Source organism: Xyrauchen texanus, chromosome 44 (assembly GCF_025860055.1).
Source record: "Xyrauchen texanus isolate HMW12.3.18 chromosome 44, RBS_HiC_50CHRs, whole genome shotgun sequence".
Lineage (NCBI taxonomy): Eukaryota > Metazoa > Chordata > Actinopteri > Cypriniformes > Catostomidae > Xyrauchen > Xyrauchen texanus.
In genome coordinates, this window is record NC_068319.1 from 19,563,452 (window position 1) to 19,585,199 (window position 21,748).

At 40.9% G+C, this 21,748-nt stretch overlaps 2 protein-coding genes across 2 annotated transcripts; both read right to left on the minus strand.

Moving 5' to 3' along the window:
* Window positions 1-6,512: 6,512 nt before the first annotated feature.
* On the minus strand, window positions 6,513-11,466 carry LOC127636842 (protocadherin alpha-C2-like). Its single transcript, XM_052117610.1, has 2 exons — window positions 8,787-11,466; window positions 6,513-8,129 (listed from the first exon to the last, which is right to left on the minus strand). Exons 1-2 carry the CDS (start codon window positions 11,196-11,198, stop codon window positions 8,106-8,108), a joined length of 2,436 nt encoding a protein of 811 aa, XP_051973570.1. The 5' UTR covers window positions 11,199-11,466; the 3' UTR covers window positions 6,513-8,105.
* Window positions 11,467-15,649: 4,183 nt separating this feature from the next.
* LOC127636888 (protocadherin-10-like) lies at window positions 15,650-20,611 on the minus strand. The gene is made up of 4 exons (XM_052117675.1): window positions 18,107-20,611; window positions 17,294-17,355; window positions 17,077-17,189; window positions 15,650-16,307 (listed from the first exon to the last, which is right to left on the minus strand). Exons 1-4 carry the CDS (start codon window positions 20,609-20,611, stop codon window positions 16,048-16,050), a joined length of 2,940 nt encoding a protein of 979 aa, XP_051973635.1. The 3' UTR covers window positions 15,650-16,047.
* Between the last annotated feature and the right edge of the window lie 1,137 nt (window positions 20,612-21,748).

The window sequence follows — 21,748 nt, forward strand, 5'->3', positions numbered from 1 at the left end:
GTATTACACAATTTGGTCAAAGAAAAATCCTCAGGATCTTCCTTCTTCAACTGGGTGTACGTATAATGTGGAGAGCCTTAGCAACGTGAATTTGATTTGCATGTAGATAGTGCCACCATGTGGTCATATAAGATACACACTACCAGTCAAACTTTTGGACGCATTAGAATGAATTTTTGTTTCTTAAAATCCTATAAATCTAAAATCTAAAATATTTTGCTCAAACTCTTTAAAATAATTTTATAGATAAATAAAAGTTGTGCCTACTCTGAAATGATTTACAAATCTTAAGTTTCAAAACTGATTTTACTTAAAGTTAGTTACTTCATAATTACACTAAATTCTATACAAAATAATTAATAGACAACCCTGAAGCAATACTAAGCCCAAGTGATTCCAGGCCATCCACTCTCAGAATTAAGTCCAGATTACATACACCACTTGTGTTAATGGCTTCACTGTTATTCTAAAAAATGGAAAACAGTAGGCTAATAATAAAGAATTAATAGGTGTGTCCAAACTTTTGAGTGGTGGCATATGGAACAAGAGTTTCTACAATATAACCCAAAGATGTTGGCAATTAAAAATGTATAGTAAAGTATATGATTTGACAAAATTCCAACATCTGGATTTTTGAGAGTTTGAAATGTAAAATATAAAATATGACACCATCAGCAGCATTGTTGGGTGTATCCGAATACAAAGTAATTAGTTTCTGTGATCTAATTACCTTTTAGTCAAAAAAGTAGTGTAATACATTCCATTTTAAAATCTTGTAATCATATTACAGTTACTGACTTTCAATTAAAATACTTTTAAGTACATTACTTGCAGTAAAATAATATGTGTAATAAAATTAAAATATGAATTCATATCTACGTCTGTTAGCTGGGTCAAAGTGTGTGCGACAATGAATGAAAAAATAGACATTTTGAATTTGAGTGGAAAACAAAAAACTTAACAGACCGCAGAGTTCCCCTTCAGCCTATTCAGCACCATGTTAAATGGAATTGAAAAGTTCAAAAAATGCGTGCAAAAAAATGCAAAGTCAAAACGACTTTGAACTCAGTAATTGAAAACATTCATCATAAAAGAGGCAAGTAATAGTTTGTGAATTGCATTTGTAATTGTTACGATGAAGCAGCGAGGCAGGCAAGGAGAGAGGATCTAAATGCAGACTTCTTTATTAGGTAAACAAACACAAAGGGAAAAACCCTCGATGGGGAAACAAACATAAACTAGAAGACTCGGGCAGGGGAAACATTCCAGGCTTGACAACATACAACGACAGACAAGGACTGGACAAAGAACCAGGGTATAAATACATAAACATAGGACAAAGGGGCCAATGAACAAACAGAACTCAAACAAGATAACAAGGTGATTAACAGAAGCAAAATGGCAAATTAACGAGGGCAGGTGCAAACAATGAACGGTGAACACGAAAGCTAACAAAGAGACTATGGAGGTACACAAGGGACAAAAGTGAAAACTAAGGAATGCAAAAGTGACAAAAATGGCAAACAAAAGGGCAACAGTGAAACAAGACAAGGTAATACATAACAGTAATGTATTTTGGAATAATTTATTAGACATGGACAATAACATGAGCATCATGTCATTGACTCAATTGCCACTTACATGGCATATAAAAAAAAATCATTCTCTTTTCTGTATATCTAGATCTTCCTTTCGGTTTGTTCGTGGCCCTGACTATGTTTCAGCGGCTCATGAAAAGAATCATCAGACCATACGCCACTTGCGCCTATATGGATGATATCATTATTTATATACATTACATTAATGACTAGCAGCGACACCTGTAGCATCTGAGGTCTGTCCTTGTCCTCATGGCAAACCCTAAGATGTGTGTAACTGGACAGGTGGAAGTATGGTATCTGGGCTTCCACTTGGGTCATGGACAGGTGTGGCCCCAAATTGATAAGACCACAGCGATTGCAGCATGCCCAAGTCCTAAGACCAAAAAGGAGGTGAGAAAGTTCCTGTGGCTGGCTGGCTATTATCGTAGGTTTGTGCCTAACAATTTGACCATCTCCAGCCCGCTGACTGATCTTACTAAAAAGGGGACACCAGATCCAGTCTGGTGAAAGCTGCACTATGTGGTTGGCTGCTATAACACTCTCCTGACTTCTCTCTCCCTTTTATATTACAGATGGACACATCGGAAAGGGGGTTGGGACTGGTACTGTCCCAGATGGTGGAGGGGGAGGAGCTTCTTGATAGAAAAGGAGTGTTTTACCATCAAGTGTGTGGTCCTCACCCTCTGGTACTATCTGTTGGGGGGTGTTTTCACCCTCTGTTCGTACCACGCCCCACTTTAGTGGCTCCATCACATGGAGGATACCAACAGCTGGATCACCCACTGGTATCTAGCCTTTTAAGTTTGAGGTGGTCTACAGGGTGGGGGCGCGGATGGCTGTGGCAGATTTCCTCTCTAAAAACGGAGGGGGAAGGGGCAGTAAGTCGCATGCCAAATGGCTTCCCGGCCTGAGTCGGGCAAGTATGTGGTTATGGGGAATGTCCGAGCGATGTCTGTGGAGAGCGAAGCTGTGTGAGGAAGAATGGAAAGGATTGACCCTGTTTTCAGAGAGAGCTGAGAGGGATATAAAAGAGTAGACCAGTCCACCAGAGGAGAGAGAGAGATAGAGACTCACAAAGCTGTGTGTAGAATATTACATATATATAATTTAGAGATGTGGACTCAATCAGTTAAAATTTGTATTTTGCATGCATTTTACCAACATTGTATGTAGGGTAATTTGCACGCATGCTAAATTTAGGAGAGAATTAAACTGTCCTTGTTGTACCTTATTAGGTAATGAATGTATAAGGCAATTAGACACATTTGACAACCATTATAAATTAGATAAATGACAAATAACTAGAATATTTGTGATATTATAGTGATATTATTCTCATGGCTTATTGAAAATAATATCACACATATTTATGTACAGCTTTGAAGCTAAATCTATCAGAAACAGTGATGAGATTATTTATCAAAATATACCAGTCAAATCGTCTTTGAATACAGACAAACTTTATTACTATTCTAAACATAAATCTAATCTAACACATATATACATTAGACAGGTTGGTGAGTAGTGACAGAATGGGAAATAACTGATCAGTACAGTGAAGATGAACTCTATGGAGTCTATCGACAATGCCTTAAGAACCATTTATCCTTCTTTGAGTCTACATCGATTTGCAATTGGATTACTCAAATTATTTGATCACTTTGAGCACAATATTGGAAGTGTTACTTGCATTTCCTGGCATCCTTTATATTGCTCGGTTCTTACCTAAATATTTCCCGCTCAAAAATAGTGCATTTTAATCATGAACTTTATATCTTGCAAATGGTACAAGAGACATGAAATTCATAGTCATCAGATTTTTCTTCATACACAAACAAATGTTTGCATACTAAACATGACATGTTTGTGTAGGTAATAAAACATGAAAATCTCTGGTTACAAAATCATATTGGTTTCACACATCATTAAATTTTATCAAGTTAAACCTTATTAGTAGAATGAGATAAATCATACAGAATTAAAGCTTATATTTATCAATTATGGGTGATCGCACATCGCTACGCTACACACATTTTAAAGAGTTCCATCAGTCTATAATCCTTAATTCGTCAGGTGCACACTTTACCACAGTTCAAAGTGATTTTCAGCATTAGGCTAGATTAAGATGAAATGTCTTAAGAGTTGTGCAAATCTTATGGTAACCTTGCACAGAAGAAAAGTCTACTTTAAATGGTTGGGTTTTTGTGAAGGCCTGTGATTTACAACATTGACATTCCAAACTGAAAGGCTGTTTTTTTCATAGATTCAAATCATGTTAGTGGAATTCTTCTGTGTATATAACCCAACATGTGTGTGTGCGCATGTTGTGGTGAAAAGAACATTTTTATAAAAAATACCAAAAAGTGTGTAGAAATAAACACTCATGTGGATTGTTTATACGGCTCCCGCTTCCTCCTGTACAAGAGAGCTAAGTACCTGTCACATTATGGCAATATGGATACAGCTGAAACATGGGAGAGGGACAGAGAAGATGGAGAGGAGGTGACTATACCAATGCAGATATAAGAGCTCAATATACAGGTACTGAGACTAATTTAATAAAAAGAAAACTAAACACACACAAACATAATGCAAGTGTGAGTAACAAATTTGGAAAATGTATTTAATGTCTGCTATGTTTAGGAGTGGCTTTGTGTGGATCAGAAGCTACAGATCTGCCACAGTGTTTTTAGGGCTGCTTTGTCTTCTAGCTATGTGTCCAACTCAATACGAAGTCTGGCCAGTTTCAAATCAAGCGCAAAAACCTCACAAATGAGAGAGATCTGTAACTAACCAAGAATACCAAACTCACAGAGGAAATATGCCAGTTACTAACCAAGACATCTGAACTCACAGAAGAGAGAGATCAGCAACTTGCTTATAATATTAAACTCAGAAAATATAGAAAAGAGTTACTAACTAATACTAAACTCACAAAAGAGAGATACCAATTACAAACCACCCCTCTCACAGAAGTAATACTATATACTGGTAATAGAATAACCTTTGGGTGAGAACTCACTATATATTTCTCATTATCCAGTAAAATTATCATAATAACAATCACATCACACAGAAGACAGTCGTGAAAATCTAATGCTGATCTGTTGTTTTAAGTTTTGGAGGTCTGAGGAGCCCAATGGCCAAAAAACAGAACTGTCAGAAAAGCTTTTTCCAATAACACATTACATTAAATACAATTTGTTTTTTATAAAATGTTCTTTTTTTTCTGTAAATACTAACAGAGGGCTTTCTCTCCTAAACAACAGGGTATCTTTTAACACATTGTTTTTTCGTAGATTTAACATTTTGTTTGACAAGTCACTCTGTAATGTCACTTTTAACATAAAAATATTATTATAAATAAACTTTATTTAGATTCATCCCCTCCACACAGACCAAAGTCAGTTATATGACTACTAAGTGACAAAGAGGAGAAATGAGAAAGAGAAAAAAAGTGAATGCAGTGTGATAACTGTTTAGTGTGCAAGGAGTTAAGACCAACACTTGACTGATATAAAACAAATAGTTTTTAAATGGAAAAAATATGAAAATATTACAAAAAGGTGGTGCAAAAAGAGCAACTGCAGTTCAGTGACATCTTTTGAATCAAAAAGAGTGAAGCAGAGCAGTACACTCTATACAGAGTCAATAAGAATATTACTACAGCAACAACATGCAGCATTGGTACAGTGACTAAATGTTTGTATCTAAAGCAATGGTTTCTCAACAGTTTGACTTTGGACTGGAACTGAAATGGTCAAAAACAGAGAGTAGAGATGATGATGGATATGTTTTGCCAGTGGTCTTGACCTTAAGACAGAAGCAGAGCACTCAGTAACACAAAAGTAATTTGATTTATTTATTAGTTCACCAAAAATGAAAATCCTCTCATCATTTTTTATTACTCATCACCCTTGTACCATCCCATATGTGTGTGACTTTCTTTTGCAGAATACAAATGAAGATTTTTAGAAGAATATCTTCCCTCTGTGGGTCCATACAAAGTGAATGGGCTCCAAAAGAAGTTCCATAAAGCATTTAAGGGCAGCATAAAAGTAATCCACACAACCCCATTAGCCTTTTGAAGCGATCCAATCGATTTTGGGTGAGAACAAATCAAAATGTAGTTCATTTTTACAGTACATCTTGCCATTACAGCCTCTAGGCAAGATTATGATTTCAAGCTTGATTACACTTCCTAGTGCTTGACGCATGTGCAGAGCACTAGATGACGCTAGTAAACGTAATCAAATGTAAAATTATTATTGCCAAGAAGAATGCAGATGTCAAGATTTATAGTGAAAATTGTTACAATTGTTACACATGAAAAAGTGAGTTACATTTTGTTTTTTTCTCACCCAAAACCAACTGGATCACTTCAGAGGATATTGATTAAACTACAGGAGTCTTAAGGGTTAGTAAATAATTAGAGAATTTTAATTTTTGGGTGAACTTTTCCTATAACATTTACTGTATGCAATAAACGATAATTATGAAAGATTAAGCACATGCATGATGTCTGTGAATCTGAGCATAACTTGGCCAAATACATGTGCCACTGTCTAAGTGACCTGCTCTCAGTTATAAATTTACATTATCAAAATATGTAGTTGCTGCATTATGCCTCTGTGGGGCAATCTGTGTACATTTTCATTGTTTGACAAATGTGTTGGCGATAAAAAGCGGTTCTTCTCTAAATATGAAGAGAAGCAGTTGTTGTCATGGTTACTGTTGCTATAGAGACAGTGCTGCCTAGGTCAGCACCAATTAAATATGTGTTGTTTTGTCAATATAACATCACACATAGAACCCTGCTTAACCTCACACATACGTGCTCTCCCTACCTTCTCTGTTCAAGACAGTGAGTCTGAGAATCTAGAAACATATTGTAAATGTTTTTATTCACATTGCTGAATTTACAAGCAAGGGATAAATCATAAAGTCCAAGAAGGACACAAAGGCATTTGTTTGCATAAAGGCATATTGTATGTAAGGCAACAGAAAGTAAACAGAAATAATGAAACAAGAGAAACCCAAGGGATGTTAATGAGATTGTGATGTACATTATTATGAATAGCCTAAATAGACTTTACCAGCATTTGGTGGGAAAAGAGCTGTAGAATGTTCTAATCATATGATGACCAGAGTAATCATCTCCATTTTGTCACTTATAATGCTAGGCACGATTTATTTGTCAACCATAAACCAAACAGAAAAAGGCACACAGCAGTTTTTACTCATATTATGTATCTCCAAATGCTCTAGTCTGCTGCTACTAAAATTCCTTAAATGAAAGTAAACAAGATTGACCTGGATTACATTGCTATCAGTGAATAATGATGGTTACCACCAGTGGCTTTTTCTAGCAGATAGTTGGTGTCCTGGCAAGCAATGAGTCCATCTATAATCAGTTCACATGTCCCAAATGACCTATATTCCTACTGTTTTCTCTCCTTGCTGGCTCTCTCTGTTTCTTCTACACCTCATCTGCATGTCTCAATTGCTTTGGACAGCTTTAGTAAGATAGAGGGAATACCATTTTCATTTCTGTAACAAAATATTTACATTTGCCAAATACTTCATCACAAATACATCACACATTCATCATATAAGAAGCAGCATTAAAGATGACAAGCTTTTTTTTTTCATAATATAAAACAATTACATTTTAAAAATCGCAATAAACAACGCCAAAAACTACAATGAATAGAAGTTTGAAAGTAATTGTTAACTCTTGTATAAAAAAATCTAAGTGTTCATTATTTGTATTATCATGGTTGTTCATTTGTCCTATTTGTGCCAAGGTAATATTCAAGTACTGTTAATATTCTAGCATCTGAAAACATTTTTTGCTGTCTCCTTCGTTTTCAGTACATTTTGACATGTTGCTAAGGCTGACATACTGGTGTGATCACTCTGTTTTATTTCCTGTCTTAAAACAGCATATTTTATAAAATCCACTTGGCAAAGGCAATTCATTTTAAACATTTGGTGGAGAGCAGAATACAATATTAATTTACATGTATTGTTTATATCCACTACATACCTGTAAAAGCATGTTTTGAGGTAAAATCTATGCGTGGCTCATTAGATTGAGCTCATCACATCTTAACTTTCTTGTCAGCATGTTTTATTAACTATGTAAAATTATGAATTCCACTTAAACATGACCTTGACACTCATTTGATCTCAATACAAGCTTTGTCTTTGCAGTTCATGTGTTACTGAAATCAAAAACGAATCTGACAGAGATTTTTTCACTGCTGATCAGTTCAGTTTTCCAAATAGTCAGGAAGTATGACAATGTATTTAGAAGTCTTTTAAATATAAACAAATTTCCATCACTTATCCATGCAAAGTCATGCTCAATTTGGTTACAAGTGACTGACATACAGTCTTGCATTGAGTAAAACCTTGAAGTAATTATGAAACAGAGGATCAATCGTCCCCTCATGAACAGATAGGCTGGCAGTTGTAGTATGTTGTAATCCATCAGTCAGCTCATGGTAAATCACTGCTAGACTCCTGTCAACACACACACACACACACACAAAAATATTTATTCGTCAGTGCAGAGGAAGAAAGCAACGTGGTCTCATAGAATCACGTTACTTGTTTGAGTTTTTTAGCAGGGCTATCAGAAAACTACATTTAAAACAAATCTGTTTTAAAGTTATTTTTACATTTACAGTATGCACAATATGCATGCATACAATGGCCCCATAAGCATTTTGACTAGAAGACCAAGTGGCATCCACAATAAAATTAATAAATGATGCTTAACCTTCTCTCAGAACTAACATTCACTTTTCGTAGCCATTTGCAATGACTTTTAGTTGGTTAATGGATGAAGTCAGTTCCCTTCAAGACCATAAGTGTGTTCTAGCAGAGTAATCACAGGTGTAGTTTGTCATATTAACTATGGACATGTTCCACAAGGTTTAACAACCAGAAGGTGCCCAAATACTTCACTTCACTATCATTTAAAATGATCAGTGAAATACTTGTTCTGTCTTTCTTTTCAATAAATACCACTTATATTTTGTTGTCTAATGCAATTGCATTCATACCTCATTTAGCATGGCTTAAGCATCCAAATAATTTCTGGGGGCGACTGTATTTGCATATTGTGTAAATACATGTAAAGATAAATACATTGGTATCCCAAAGAAACGTTATTACCTGTAATGTGGAAGACCTTGATGCACTGGTCTCAGTCAGTGCAGCACTTCCTGGGATACTTGACACAATAAACCCTGTCCCGTTAGGAAGGGGCTGCCGTACCACCACCCTTCCCTTTCTAGTCTCTGCCAGAAACAGACTGTACCAATAGGCGTCACTTGAGATGAGTGTAGAGTCAGCAGTGGTGGAGTTCCTCTGGCTTACGATGCTGTTCCTGCCATGTGGAGCCGCTATAGACTGTTTGGGTTCTTGACATTTTAGAACTATGATGACCAGAATAGTGATGAGCAGCAAAAACAACACTGAACCCAAACCAATGAGCAAATATAGATTTAGATCTGTGAACAAGTCATATTCAATAGGCACCTCTGTGGTTTCAGTAAACTGCGTCACCAATTGCTCCACCGTGGAGATCTTGATGGTCACTGTGGCTGAACGAGGCGGTTCTCCATTGTCTCTGGCTATGATGACCAGCCGTTGATGTCTGGGATCCCTATGACTGAACATACGTGTGGTTCTTATCTCACCGTTATACTGGTCAAGGCTGAACAGCGTAGTGTCTGTGATCTGCAGAAACTGATATGTTATGCGGGAGTTCTGCATTGAGTCAGCGTCCAACGCAATAACCTTGGAGACCAGGGATCCTTTGTCAGTCGATCTCTGAATAATTTCCTCAATAACCGTGCCTTGCGGACGCCATGGAGACACTATGAGTGGGGTGTTGTCATTTTGGTCCAGAATGATGATGTGTACAGTCACATTACTGCTAAGAGGAGGGATCCCAGAGTCTCTTGCTTCAATATGAAATAGAAACTCCTTCTCCCTTTCGTAGTCAAAAGTGCGTAAAGCGTAGAGGTTGCTGTTCTCTGGATTGATGGAAAACAGCATAGACATTGACGTGTTGGCAATCTCTTTTTCAATTATAACGTAAACCAGATACTGATTTTCATGGAGGTCTGGGTCGTGAGCAGTGAGAGAGGCTAATAAAGCCCCAGGCTCATTGTTTTCCATCAAATGAATTTTATAGAGGGCCTGGGGGAACACTGGTGCGTTATCGTTAACATCCTGTATTACAACATTGATCATTTCATTATCAGTCAAAGGTGGAGTTCCTCTGTCAGTCACATGAAGTGTGATGTCATAATTGGGGATCTTCTCACGGTCCAATGTCTCAGTAACTGTTAATACAAAAAAGTCTTCTGATGACTTGTTCAGTGCAAAAGGTAACAATTCTGCATTGTGGATTGAGAGAACAACTTTGCCATTATCTCCAGAGTCCCTGTCACTCACACTGATAACAGCTATCACTGTTCCTATGGGGTCACTTTCTTTGATTGAGCTTTGAAAAGATTTGACTGTAATTTCAGGATAGTTGTCGTTCAGATCTGTAATGAACACTAATATTTTACACTGACCAGACAGGGGATTGGCCGCCTTGTCTTTGGCTTCAACATACATCTCGAAGCTTTTAACCTCTTCGAAATCAATCACATCTTTAACTCTTATTTCTCCACTGCTGGGATCGAGAGAGAACTTCTCCTGTGTGCTCTCAGATGTGTATAAAGTGAAAGAGTATGTGATTTCTGCGTTTGTACCCTTGTCCAAGTCTGATGCATTCAGCTGCATAATTAGCGTCCCAGCCGGCGCGTTTTCGATCAAATCAACGGAGTAAACTTGTCGATCAAACTGTGGGGCGTTGTCGTTGGTGTCCAACACTTGAATGATAATGCTAGCTGTACCTGACCGTGCAGGTATGCCGCCGTCCACGGCGGTGAGCGTTAGCGTATGGACTGCTTGTTTTTCTCGGTCTAAAATCGCTTTTAGAACCAGGTCAACGTATTTGGTTCCATCGCTTCCAGATTGAATTTCAATCGTAAACTCGTCACTGTCGCTCAGATAATAAGTCTCGATAGAGTTCTCTCCGACATCAGCATCCACTGCATTCGTTAAAGAGAACCGCTCTCCGGGCGTCGCAGATTCTGAAATATCGAGGGGTATTCTTTCCCGCCTGAATTGAGGCGCGTTGTCATTAATGTCCATAATTTCCAATTCGATATTAAAGATGCGTATTGGACTCTCGATTATCACATCCATCTTAAGAAAGCAGAACGATGATGTTTTGGCAGGGCATAAATTCTCCCTGTCGATTTTCTCGGCGATAAACAGTTCCCCTGTGTCTTTATTTATTTCTAAATATTTTTTGCTGTTAATATAATCCAGCTTTACCTTTCGCTCCGCAAAGCTGTGCGCGTCGAGGCCCAAATCGCTAGCGATATTTGCGACCACGGAGCCCACTGGAATTTCTTCGGGGATGGAGTATCGTGTCACAGCTGAGGCGACTCTCCACATCGCCGGGAGGACAAGAAAACAGAGGTGCCATCTCATCGGAAGCACGCTTGATTGCGGCTCCATTGCAGAGCGCACAGGGAATATCAAAGCAGTGGCTCAAATTCTAGCGAAATATTTCGCCAAAATAAATAAATTGTAATAAATGGTCGAAGGAGCACATTTATTGACATTTCCTAAACGAATCGACCTTATCGAGTACGTGAGATTTAAAAAAATATCCAGGAGAGCTTCCCCATAGCGCCGTGCAGTGTGCAGCCGTCCATTAATGAACACCTACAGAAGCTTAGGCTATAGCTGTGCTAAAAACCACTGCTCCTCTCACTGGCTCTATCCAACAGCATTGTGATAGCATAAATCATGGCTGGTCTTCCTGGACCTCCTCTCCTGTTTGAGCCTCTTAAAAGTGATTTGCCGTATTGCAGCGACATCGTGTGAACGTTAAATATTTTATAAAAAATATATATTTTTACAGGGAAAAAGTAATTCATTGAAGAATGTTCTTTCGGCACTATATTAGAAGACTTTATTATTTATTGTGAAATACTGAAACTAATTACTCTCACTGTGTATATATATATACATATATCAAATTTCAATCACACTGAATTGAGTAATCTACATTATTATAGATAAGCATTCATACAAAGTATTTAAGTTCAATTAAATACTTTAAATTATGGTTAAGTCAAAATATGTACATTTTGATAAGAAAAACAATTCTGTCCTGAAAATGTGTCATAAACTACAATTGAAATGCGCAAATATTAAAGATATACAAAAATATTTTTGAGTGCAATGTAATTACTTAAAGTATTTGCTAAGTCCAGCATCTATAAATAGTGTCATTTGGCTGCAAATGTTGAAATTACGAAAAGCTGTGATAAATTGTATAATACCACTCTTGCATCAAACATTTGGGCGTCATCCAACAAATAGCGAATTCAGCACCACGGACAGAGACATATCCTGATTACGCCATTCGAAATAATTATTCTATTCTTACAAAGAGAACGAATCGGTTACCTAACGTAACCTCGGTTCTCTCTAGATGAGGGAACGAGTATTGCGTAAGCTAGCTTACGCTACGGGAAAGATTAATCTTTTCTGACATATTGAAGCCAAAAAATTATCCTTAATTTTGTATCCATTGTCAACGCAGTGCGGCAGCTGCAGACCTTGAGCGGGCTAGCTAGCGAGCTCATAGGTTGCTCTGCGGCAACTGCTGCAGCCTATAGACGAGCTTGGGCGAACTCGCATCCAATGAGAGGCGTCCGCGCGCTCACTGCATCAAAGCCCGCCAAAATGGGCGTGACTAGAGTGCATATAAGCGTAGTTCGTAGGCTGGAACACTGGTTTTCATTGAATGAAGCGAAAAATCGCTGGTATTAGCAATAGCGTCCACTATCCATCTGGACAGTGTCTGTTTCGAGGCGGCGAGACCTTTGGTGCGCCCTCCAAACGAAACGAAAAGCTGCTCAGAGCGTCTGAAAGATGCGGAGCGCGCAGTATACAATCTCAGTGCTCTGACTGGGCAAAGGAGATTGGCGCTATGCTCGCTATCAGATGCTGGTAGCGCCGACAAGGAAATGATCTGTGCTCTGAAAGGAGTACCGATCACCTTGGGGACATAGCCGTGTCTAGGCTTTAAAATGACCTTGGAGTCACTTGGTCCAAACTCAAGACACGCAGCGCTAACAGACAGCGCGTGAAGATCTCCCACCCGCTTAACTGATGATAGGGCAGTTAGAAAACGGTTTTAAGTGAGAGGTGTTTCACATCCACGGATTGAAGCGGTTCGAAGGGAGGGGCTTTCATAGCTTCGAGAACTATAGAAAGATCCCAGATAGGAACCGATGGGGGGCGCGGAGGGTTCATCCTTCTAGCTCCCCTGAGGAAGCGGATGACCAGCTCGTTTTTACCCTGTGACTGGCCGTGCAGGGGTTCAGCGAACGCCGCGACGGCCGCCACGTACACTTTGAGCGTGGATGGAGATCTGCCCTTATCCAGCAGCTCTTGTAAAAACACGAGCAGCGGCGATACCCCACATGTCCGTGAGTCCAGGTCTCTGTCGGTGCACCATTTTGAAAACACAGACCATTTTGACGCATAGAGTCTTCTCGTGGAGGGGGCTCTAGCGTGTATGATGGTGTTTATTACTCCTTCTGGCAAAGCGACGGGTAGTCGTTGATCACCCACGCGTGTAGCGCCCAGCACTCTGCCGCGAGCTTGCGAGAGGAGATCTGCTCTCACTGGGATGGGCCACGGGGCTGTCAGTGACAGCTGCGTAAGCTCTGGGCACCATGTTTGATTCTTCCAGCGCGGGGCTATGAGGAGCACCGAGTGGCGCGTTTCCCTGATCCTCTGCATTACCTGTGGCAATAGCGAGACGGGAGGGAAGGCGTAAAGCGGGCGGTTGGGCCAGTCCTGGGCCAGTGCGTCCTCGCTTTTCGAGAAAAATATTGGGCAGTGAGAGTTCTCTTCTGACTAAAAGATGTCTATCTCTGCTCTGCCGAATATGCGCCATAACGTCTGGACTGTTTGAGTGTGCAGGGACCATTCCCCTGGGGGAATATTGTCTCTGGACAGTCTGTCTGGGCCGTCGTTCAGGTGGCCTGGCACGTGCGTCGCCCTCAGCGAGCGCAGGTGGCACTGGGACCAACTCAGTATGCGTTTCGTCAGATGGAAGAGGTTCCTGGATCTGACACCGCCCTTACGGTTTAGATAGGATACCACAGATCTGTTGTCCGAACGGACCAGGACGTGGTGACCCTGAATGACCGGGAGGAAGCGCACGAGCGCGTACTCGACCGCTATCATTTCCAGACAATTTATGTGAAGGAGCTTTTCCTGAACTCGGCCCAGGAATCCAGCAGGACCCGCGCCGGAGTCGAAGGGGAACTAACACGCCTCCTCACACAGGCCGTCGACCGCCTCGGGCTCGAGTGGTCACCGCCCCCTGAGCAGGCACCCAACAGACTCGACGGCTGCTTTCTTCAGAGCCGCCGCCGCGCAGCACCCGCTACCCGGGCCGCTCCCTTCCTGCCGGAACTCCACGCCGAGCTTTCCAAATCTTGGAACGCGCCTTTCTTGGCCAGGGTCCGATCCCACGTCTCCACCTCTCTTGCTTCGGTGGACTAAGCTTCCATCCCTCCGGTCGAGGATGCGGTAGCAGCACACCTTTGCCCGCCCTCCGCGAGATGGCGGTCTAAACCAGTGCTCCCGTCTAAGGCCTGCAGAACAACTTCCGCCTGTGTTGGCCGCGCCTATTCCGCCGCCGGCCAAGCTGCATCTGCTCTGCACTCTATGGCTGTTTTACAGATCCTCCAAGCAGACCTTCTACGGGAGTGGGATGAGGAAAGCAGGCATCCAGAGGCGGTTGCAGACATAAGAAGTGCGACGGACCTCGCCCTCCGCGCTACCAAAGCTACAGCCCAAGCTATAGGGAAGTGCATGGCCGCGCTGACTGTGACCGAGAGACATCTGTGGCTAACGCTAGCCGACATGGGAGAAGCAGAGCGCTCTACGTTCCTCAACGCACCGCTCTCTCCATCCGGTCTCTTCGGATCCACTCTCTGACCACTCCTCGTTGTCCGAAGCCATGATGGAACACGCTTCTTCGTCCGAGATAGCAGCAGAGCAGCCGCTCGGTGGCAACTGCGCGTCCCGGGTGGGCGGGGAGGGTGAAGGCGATGCTCGAGGGATGGGCTCCGGCGAGGCAATCGCTTCTACCACTGGTTCCGGCAGCCTTTGAGAGCGGCGCTTTTTTCTGCGCGGCTGAATAGAAGGCGGCGCGGCGGCTTCGTTCCTGAGCGCTTCGAGTCGAGCCCGCAGGGATCGCATCCGCCTTCAGCGAGGGCGAGCTCTGCATGCCCCAGTCCCAGGCAGAGAGCGCAGATGATGTGGCGGTCTCCGGTGCTGAGAGGGGCGCGGCATGAGGCGCAAGTGGAGCGAGGCATCTTTAAAAAGACGCTTGTACTCTTTTGTGAAGTTCTTAAGAACTAGCTTGCTTTAAAAAGAATACGTCGCTGGATGGCGTAGCTCGCAGGAAGGCTGAAGGTGGCGAAGACGGCCGGCTTCTTCGAGCGCTGTCCACGCTTGCTTGATGCCCCTCGAACGGCGACGCGGCTTCTGGTTCAGAGATGCGAAGAGCTTCGCTGAAGAGATGAAAATCAGGGTTCCAGCCTACGAACTACGCTTATATGCACTCTAGTCACGGCCATTTTGGCGGGCTTTGGTGCAGTGAGCGTGCGGACGCCTCTCATTGGATGCGAGTTCGCCCAAGCTCGTCTATAGGCTGCAGCAGTTGCCGCAGAGCAACCTATGAGCTCGCTAGCTAGCCCGCTCAAGGTCTGCAGCTGCCGCACTGCGTTGACAATGGATACAAAATTAAGGATAATTTTTTGGCTTCAATATCTCAGAAAAGATTAATCTTTCCCGTAGCGTAAGCTAGCTTACGCAATACGAGAGAACCTCTCGTAAGAGAACCATTAAATCATTTCTAATAATACGCTTTATTCAAAAACTTTTTTATACATGAAGTAAACAAGAGGATATAAAAATGTAAGATATAACTTACATTACCTGGCGAGACTAGTTTATCCATCCATCCATCTTCAAGCGGTTGAAGATGGATGGATGGATAACCTAGTCTCGCCAATATGGGTCTTTACAGTTTAAGCAACCACCTGTTAAATACTTGAAGAATTCGAAGTTGGAAAATATCTAAATAACAATGAGTATACAAAACGTATCCGCAAAATATTTTAGAGTCCTATTTTTGCTGTGACATTTATGAAAGGAAATCATGCAGCATGTACAATTAAACTACAAACATCCACAACATAATTAAACTTATACACAGAAAGTAGCATACAGGAAATACAGGTGAGACATACAGGTGAAAAATTCATTTTTAAAAATCATTGGTTATTACTGCATCTTCTTGGCAGTTATTGTTTGGCATTAGCTTTTTCTTTTTTCCAAAAGTTGAGAATGATTTGTACATTTCAAGGTCCCCGTTGTTGGCCAGTTTAAGTGTACAGAGTGTTGATGGTGTTCCGGGAATGTAAACATTATGTTGATAGTCTGGTGAAGGTTGAACTGAATCCTGTTGGTTGTAACGGGTCCATGAGTGATTTGAAAAGCCCCCAACCTTAGGTGAGGTCTTATAATCTTAAAGTCAAAGAGAAAATAAAATAAATGGCAAATAATCATAGATCAATAGTTCAGCTTAATATAAAACTACTGTCTTCAAATAAACAGCACTGAAATGCATCATTTATTGTGGAGACTGGGACTATTTGTCATACAAAGAAGTTGTCAAAATGTCTATATGTCAGTAACTATAAGGTTTTGAGTCAAAAGTCCATTTGCACAAATGCCTGTTATCTGTAGTAGTGATTTTGTTATGTTGGTTTGAAAACCTCCAAACTAAATTCCAATATTGTCCTATTTTTGTAACTAAGTGAATACAATTAAAAACACGGGGATATATTAAGGCCAGGGTCACCTATAAAATTCAAACAGATTTGAACCGTTTGGTGGAAATGTGTTCTCAGGACAAGGGCAGGTTTTCACATGTTTTAAATGCTGCAATTTTATATAAATCAATCATTATAAACTTTGTTGCCCAAACAATGGTTTGAGACCTTGAACTTTATAACACTTTCACATTTTACTGTTTAAATTTCACGGATAGTTTATTAAACAGCAGGTTTCCATTGTACCAACTAACCCTGTATAGTGCACTGAGGCATGTTGTCAAGAAGGTCAATGTGTGTTAAATGAACTGTAACTTTTTATTCTATGTAATTACAATGGAAATGTACAATAACTTTTTTGTAGCCAATAATTTTTGGTGTGTGCCTAAAATTGGCTTTCAAATATAAACCTAGCCTGAGAAATGTTATATTGTATTTTTTGGATATGATCATGCTCTTACCATGCATGTGATTCCCCCAAGTCCAGTATTGTGGAACAGATGGGTAAGCATAGTTGTCTGAGTCCTGCATCAGTCTGCGCTGCAGTGCCCTACCTGTGTTTATTGTAGTATGGCTAGAAAAACAAACAATTGACATGTCAAATACTTTATGTGAAAGAAGGTAAGGGGGAGGGAGGATAGAGAGATACAGAGATAGAATCAGCCACACTTTAATTACCTTTTATGTGTAGAATTGAGCTGGTTCTTGGCCAGGGTCCGGTCTTTGTTGCCTTGTTTGAGCTACAACAGACACAAAAAAAGACAAATTTAAATATTAGCTCCATTTAGCCTGCACATGTGGAAAACACGAATGTACTATAACCATAATTGATTGTACCTAGAAGAGTGGAAAGACCTCAAAACTACTCCAAAGGCAAAAATAAAAAAACACAAGGCACTAAGTGACTTTACTAATTCATCACCTTGTTTGCAGTACTGTGATTGGTAGCAAAGAAGAAAATGCATTTATTTATTTTATGATTAAGTTATGAGCTGTACATTAGCAATTATAAGGTCTAGTTCACTGAAGAAAATAAATTAAATATGTATGCCCAGTACAGCTCAAAGGTAAAATAGCTCAGTGAAACAAACAATATTGTTCTCAAATTAAATAAATACATCATCCAAAGAGTTACTGGAACACTTTTACCTTTAATGTTGGTGCTGCTGTTCTGCATTCATATTAACTTCAGTATTAATAATTAATATTATTTATTATACTTAGTTGATTTTAACACAGACATAAACTATCATTTATATTTCTAACATTTAATCACAAGTCAGCATTGTTGTTGAGAGCTCAACTTGATATGAAGTCGTCATCTAGTGCGCAAAATCATTTTTTTTCTTTTTTTGTTGTTGCTAATTGTGCCAGTCTTGTAAAGTTGTACATGTAATGTGAACATAGACGCTGATAACCTTTCGAATTGCTCAATCTTTGCGGACACTAAAAATACAACAAGCGCAAAGATCAGCAGTTTAAATGCCCTACCTCGTTTGGAGAGGTCGTCCCGTTCTTTGCACCAAGACTGTGGCTAGCTGGGCTCCAGGTCAAAGTCTTGTTTTCGACTTCCTTTATGTTATTTCGAGAAGCTGTTCCCGTCGGGCTGCATGGCTTGAGGAACATGAAGTCACTTTTAGATGACTCTGGAGTTAAACACATTTTATAGCAGTAGTTCTGACCGATTGGGTTGTTCTCGTTAACTTCCACACAGTGTGTGGATCCCTTAGATCCTGACGATATGTGCATGTTCAGGTTAGACTTTATAATGACATCACTGGCAGAGCCTTTTGAACGGAATCCACAGCATGAGCTGAAAGACGCATGATCACAAATGGAATTTCTGTCCCTGTATCCCTTTATTGTAGCCAGGACGATAATAGCCACGAGAAACGTGAATGAAACTGTGCCCAGAGACACTATTAAATACAGCGTAAGGTTCGACCGGTCCTGGAGGCTGAGTGCGAGGTCGCCGAAATCCGGCAAGGATTCCGGCACGTTGTCAACAACTGACAAAATGATGGAAGCCGTGGCCGAGAGGGGTGGCTGACCGTTGTCCTTGACCAAAACGACCAGCCTCTGCCTCGTGGGGTCGTTGTCCACCAGCCGGCGAATCGCCCTGATCTCACCAGTGTACAGAGCGACACTAAACAAACTCAGATCTGTAGCTTGGAGGACTTCATAAAAGAGACGCGAATTCTGCCCGGCATCTGCGTCCATGGCAGTGATTTTAGCCACTAGGTATCCAGCTTCGGCATATCTGGGCACAGCTATAACTGATGCTGCTGTATCATTCTCGGGCACGGGAGATACAATGACTGGCGGGTTGTCATTCTGGTCCAAAACAAACACATTTACTGTTACGTTGGTGCGCAGAGGTGGAAAGCCGGCATCTTCGGCTTGAACCACGATCTGAAAGTTTCTGAGCTGCTCGTGGTCGAAAGAGCGCAGTGCGTAAATGTTGCCATTGTCTGAATTGATGGACACAAACGTGGATACGGGCATCCCATATATTTCCTTTTCCAAAATAGAGTATGACAAGTAGGAATTCTGCTCCGCATCTGCGTCTTGTGCTGTAATGGTGCAAATTGAGGCACCGGGGGCGTTGTTTTCGGTCAGGTAGACGGTGTAAGACGGCTGTTTGAACCGTGGCGCATTGTCATTGATATCACATACTTGCACCAAGATAGTTTTCCTGGTGAAAAGAGGCGGTGATCCCATATCACGGGCTGTGAGAGTAATGTTATACTCAGATACAGTCTCCCTGTCTAGAAAATCACAAGTAACCAATGTGTAATAGTTTTTAAAAGAAGAATGAAGCTGAAAGGGAACATGATGAGGAATCTCACAGACAACAATTCCATTTTCCCCAGCATCCTTATCCATAACGCTAATAACTGCGATAACAGTGCCAGGGGGCGCATCCTCTTGGACAGGTGTGGACACTGAGGTAAGGATCACTTCAGGAAGATTGTCATTGACGTCTAGGATATTGACCATAACTTTGCAGTGTACTGCCACTGCAGAAGGTCCCTTGTCCTTAGCTTGTACATATATCTCATACATTCGTGCCTTTTCATAATCTACGAGGCCTTTCACTTTGATTTCTCCCGTGCGAGGATCCACACTGAACAGCTCACGCACTCTCATTGGAGCGTGCCCACTAAAAGAGTATGCGATCTCCCCATTGGATCCTTCATCGAGATCAGTTGCATTAAGTTTTATAACTACTGTGCCAAGCGGGGCGTTTTCAGCCAGCCTCACTTTATAGAAGTTCTGGTCGAACACTGGCGCGTTGTCATTTGCGTCCAGAACCGTTATGTTGATTTGGGCAGTCCCTGACCTCTCCGGCGAGCCCCCGTCCACTGCTGTGAGAACCATCAGGTGCGTCTTCTGCTGCTCCCGGTCTAACGGACTCTCGAGAACCAGCTCGGCAAATTTACTGCCGTCGCTGCGCGTCTGAACGTCAAGGACAAAGTGTTCGTTTACGCTTAGTAGATATGAGCGAAGAGAGTTGTCACCAATGTCCAAATCCTGCGCGCTTTCCAGCGGGAAGCGGGATCCAGCCACGGCCGATTCGGAGATATCCAGGTTAAATTCACTCCAGGGAAAAACGGGAGAGTTGTCATTGACATCCAATATTTCAACCTCTACCCTGTACAGTTCTAAAGGATTTTCGATAACAACCTGGAGATGAAATGAACAATATGGATTATGTTCGCACAACTCTTCTCGATCAATTCTCTCGTTGACAAATAAGACGCCGTTTTCTAAATTGACCTCTAAATATTGCCTTTTCGCACCCGACACTATTCTAAATCTGCGAATAGAGAGTTTGTTGATGTCTAGTCCCAGATCCTCCGCAATATTTCCAACAAAAGCCCCATGCTCCAGTTCCTCTAGGATCGTGTAACGGATCTGTGCCAAAACCACATCCACCACAGATGCAATGAGTGCCAGGCACGTCACCTGCCATATCCACATCAACAGCTCCATTGTACTAAAAACCCCTTAATGTGTGCCTTCAAAAGAATGACCACCAAACTCTCATCATTGAATTACGAACCAACAAAACGGTAAAGAAAAGTTGCAGAAGTCCAGCAAAACGAACAGTAACATTTCGAGAGAGAATGAGCTCGCTATTGACAGTGAAATGGGATGTCCCTGAACCTATTACTTTAACGTTAGAACGCGCGCATTTGACCAATGGCACGTGCGCAAGAGAGAGGGAGTGTGCGTGTGTTTGGATGAGTGAGAAAGAGGGGGGTGGAGGTGTATGTTGGCTTTAAAATGCCAATTTTAACTCCAAACACTACGTCAAATGTGTTTAAATGCTAAAAAAAAAGCATCAAACAAAATTAACCTATTCTACCAAAAAGACAATGCATTACAAGCAAAACGAAGTGAGAAAGCCATGCACTAACAATAAACTCTTAAATAATATTGGACAATAAAAAAAATACTTTTAATATTTAGATTAGCTTCATATTAAAGTGATAGTTCACCCAAAAATGAAAATTCTCTCATTTACTCACCCTCATGCCATCCCAAATGTGTAGGACTTTTTCTTCTGCAGAACACAAATGAAGATTTTTAGAAGACTATCTCAGCTCTGTAGGTCCATATAATACAAGTGAAAGATGACCAGAATTTTGAATCTCCAAACATCACATAAATCAGCATAAAAGTTATTCAGGAGACTCCAGTGTTTAAATCCATGTCCACCGTATAACGATACAATAGGTGGAGGTGAGAAAGAGATATTTAAATATTTTTATTACTTTTTTTTTTACCATAAATATACACTTTCAATTTCACTTCTACATTCTTCTTCTTTAGTTTTTTGGTAATTCGCATTCTTCATGCATGTTGCATAAAGGTGGAGATTTATAGAAAATAAGCACTTAAATATTTATCTGTTTCTCACTCACACTTATCATATCACTTCAGAAGACATGAAAACCACTAGAGTCGTATGGATTAATTTCATGCTGCCTCTATTTGATTTTTGAGGATTCAAAGTTCTGATCATAATTTATTTGCATTGGACCTACAGAGCTGAAATATTCTTCTAAAAATATTTATTTGTGCTCTGCAGAAGTAGAGAAGTCATACACATCTGTGATGGCATGA

What these genes read in the sequence shown, in the direction of transcription:
- LOC127636842 (XM_052117610.1), bottom strand. Translation starts at nt 11,198, where the DNA reads ATGGAGCCGCAATCAAGCGTGCTTCCGATGAGATGGCACCTCTGTTTT. An exon ending in CAAGGTCTTCCACATTACAG is followed by an intron (nt 8,130 to 8,786) that starts GTAATAACGTTT and finishes GTGTGTTGACAG; the next exon opens with GAGTCTAGCAGTGATTTACC.
- LOC127636888 (XM_052117675.1), bottom strand. Translation starts at nt 20,611, where the DNA reads ATGGAGCTGTTGATGTGGATATGGCAGGTGACGTGCCTGGCACTCATT. An exon ending in GGACGACCTCTCCAAACGAG is followed by an intron (nt 17,356 to 18,106) that starts GTAGGGCATTTA and finishes TGTCTGTTGTAG; the next exon opens with CTCAAACAAGGCAACAAAGA. An exon ending in CTCAATTCTACACATAAAAG is followed by an intron (nt 17,190 to 17,293) that starts GTAATTAAAGTG and finishes TTGTTTTTCTAG; the next exon opens with CCATACTACAATAAACACAG.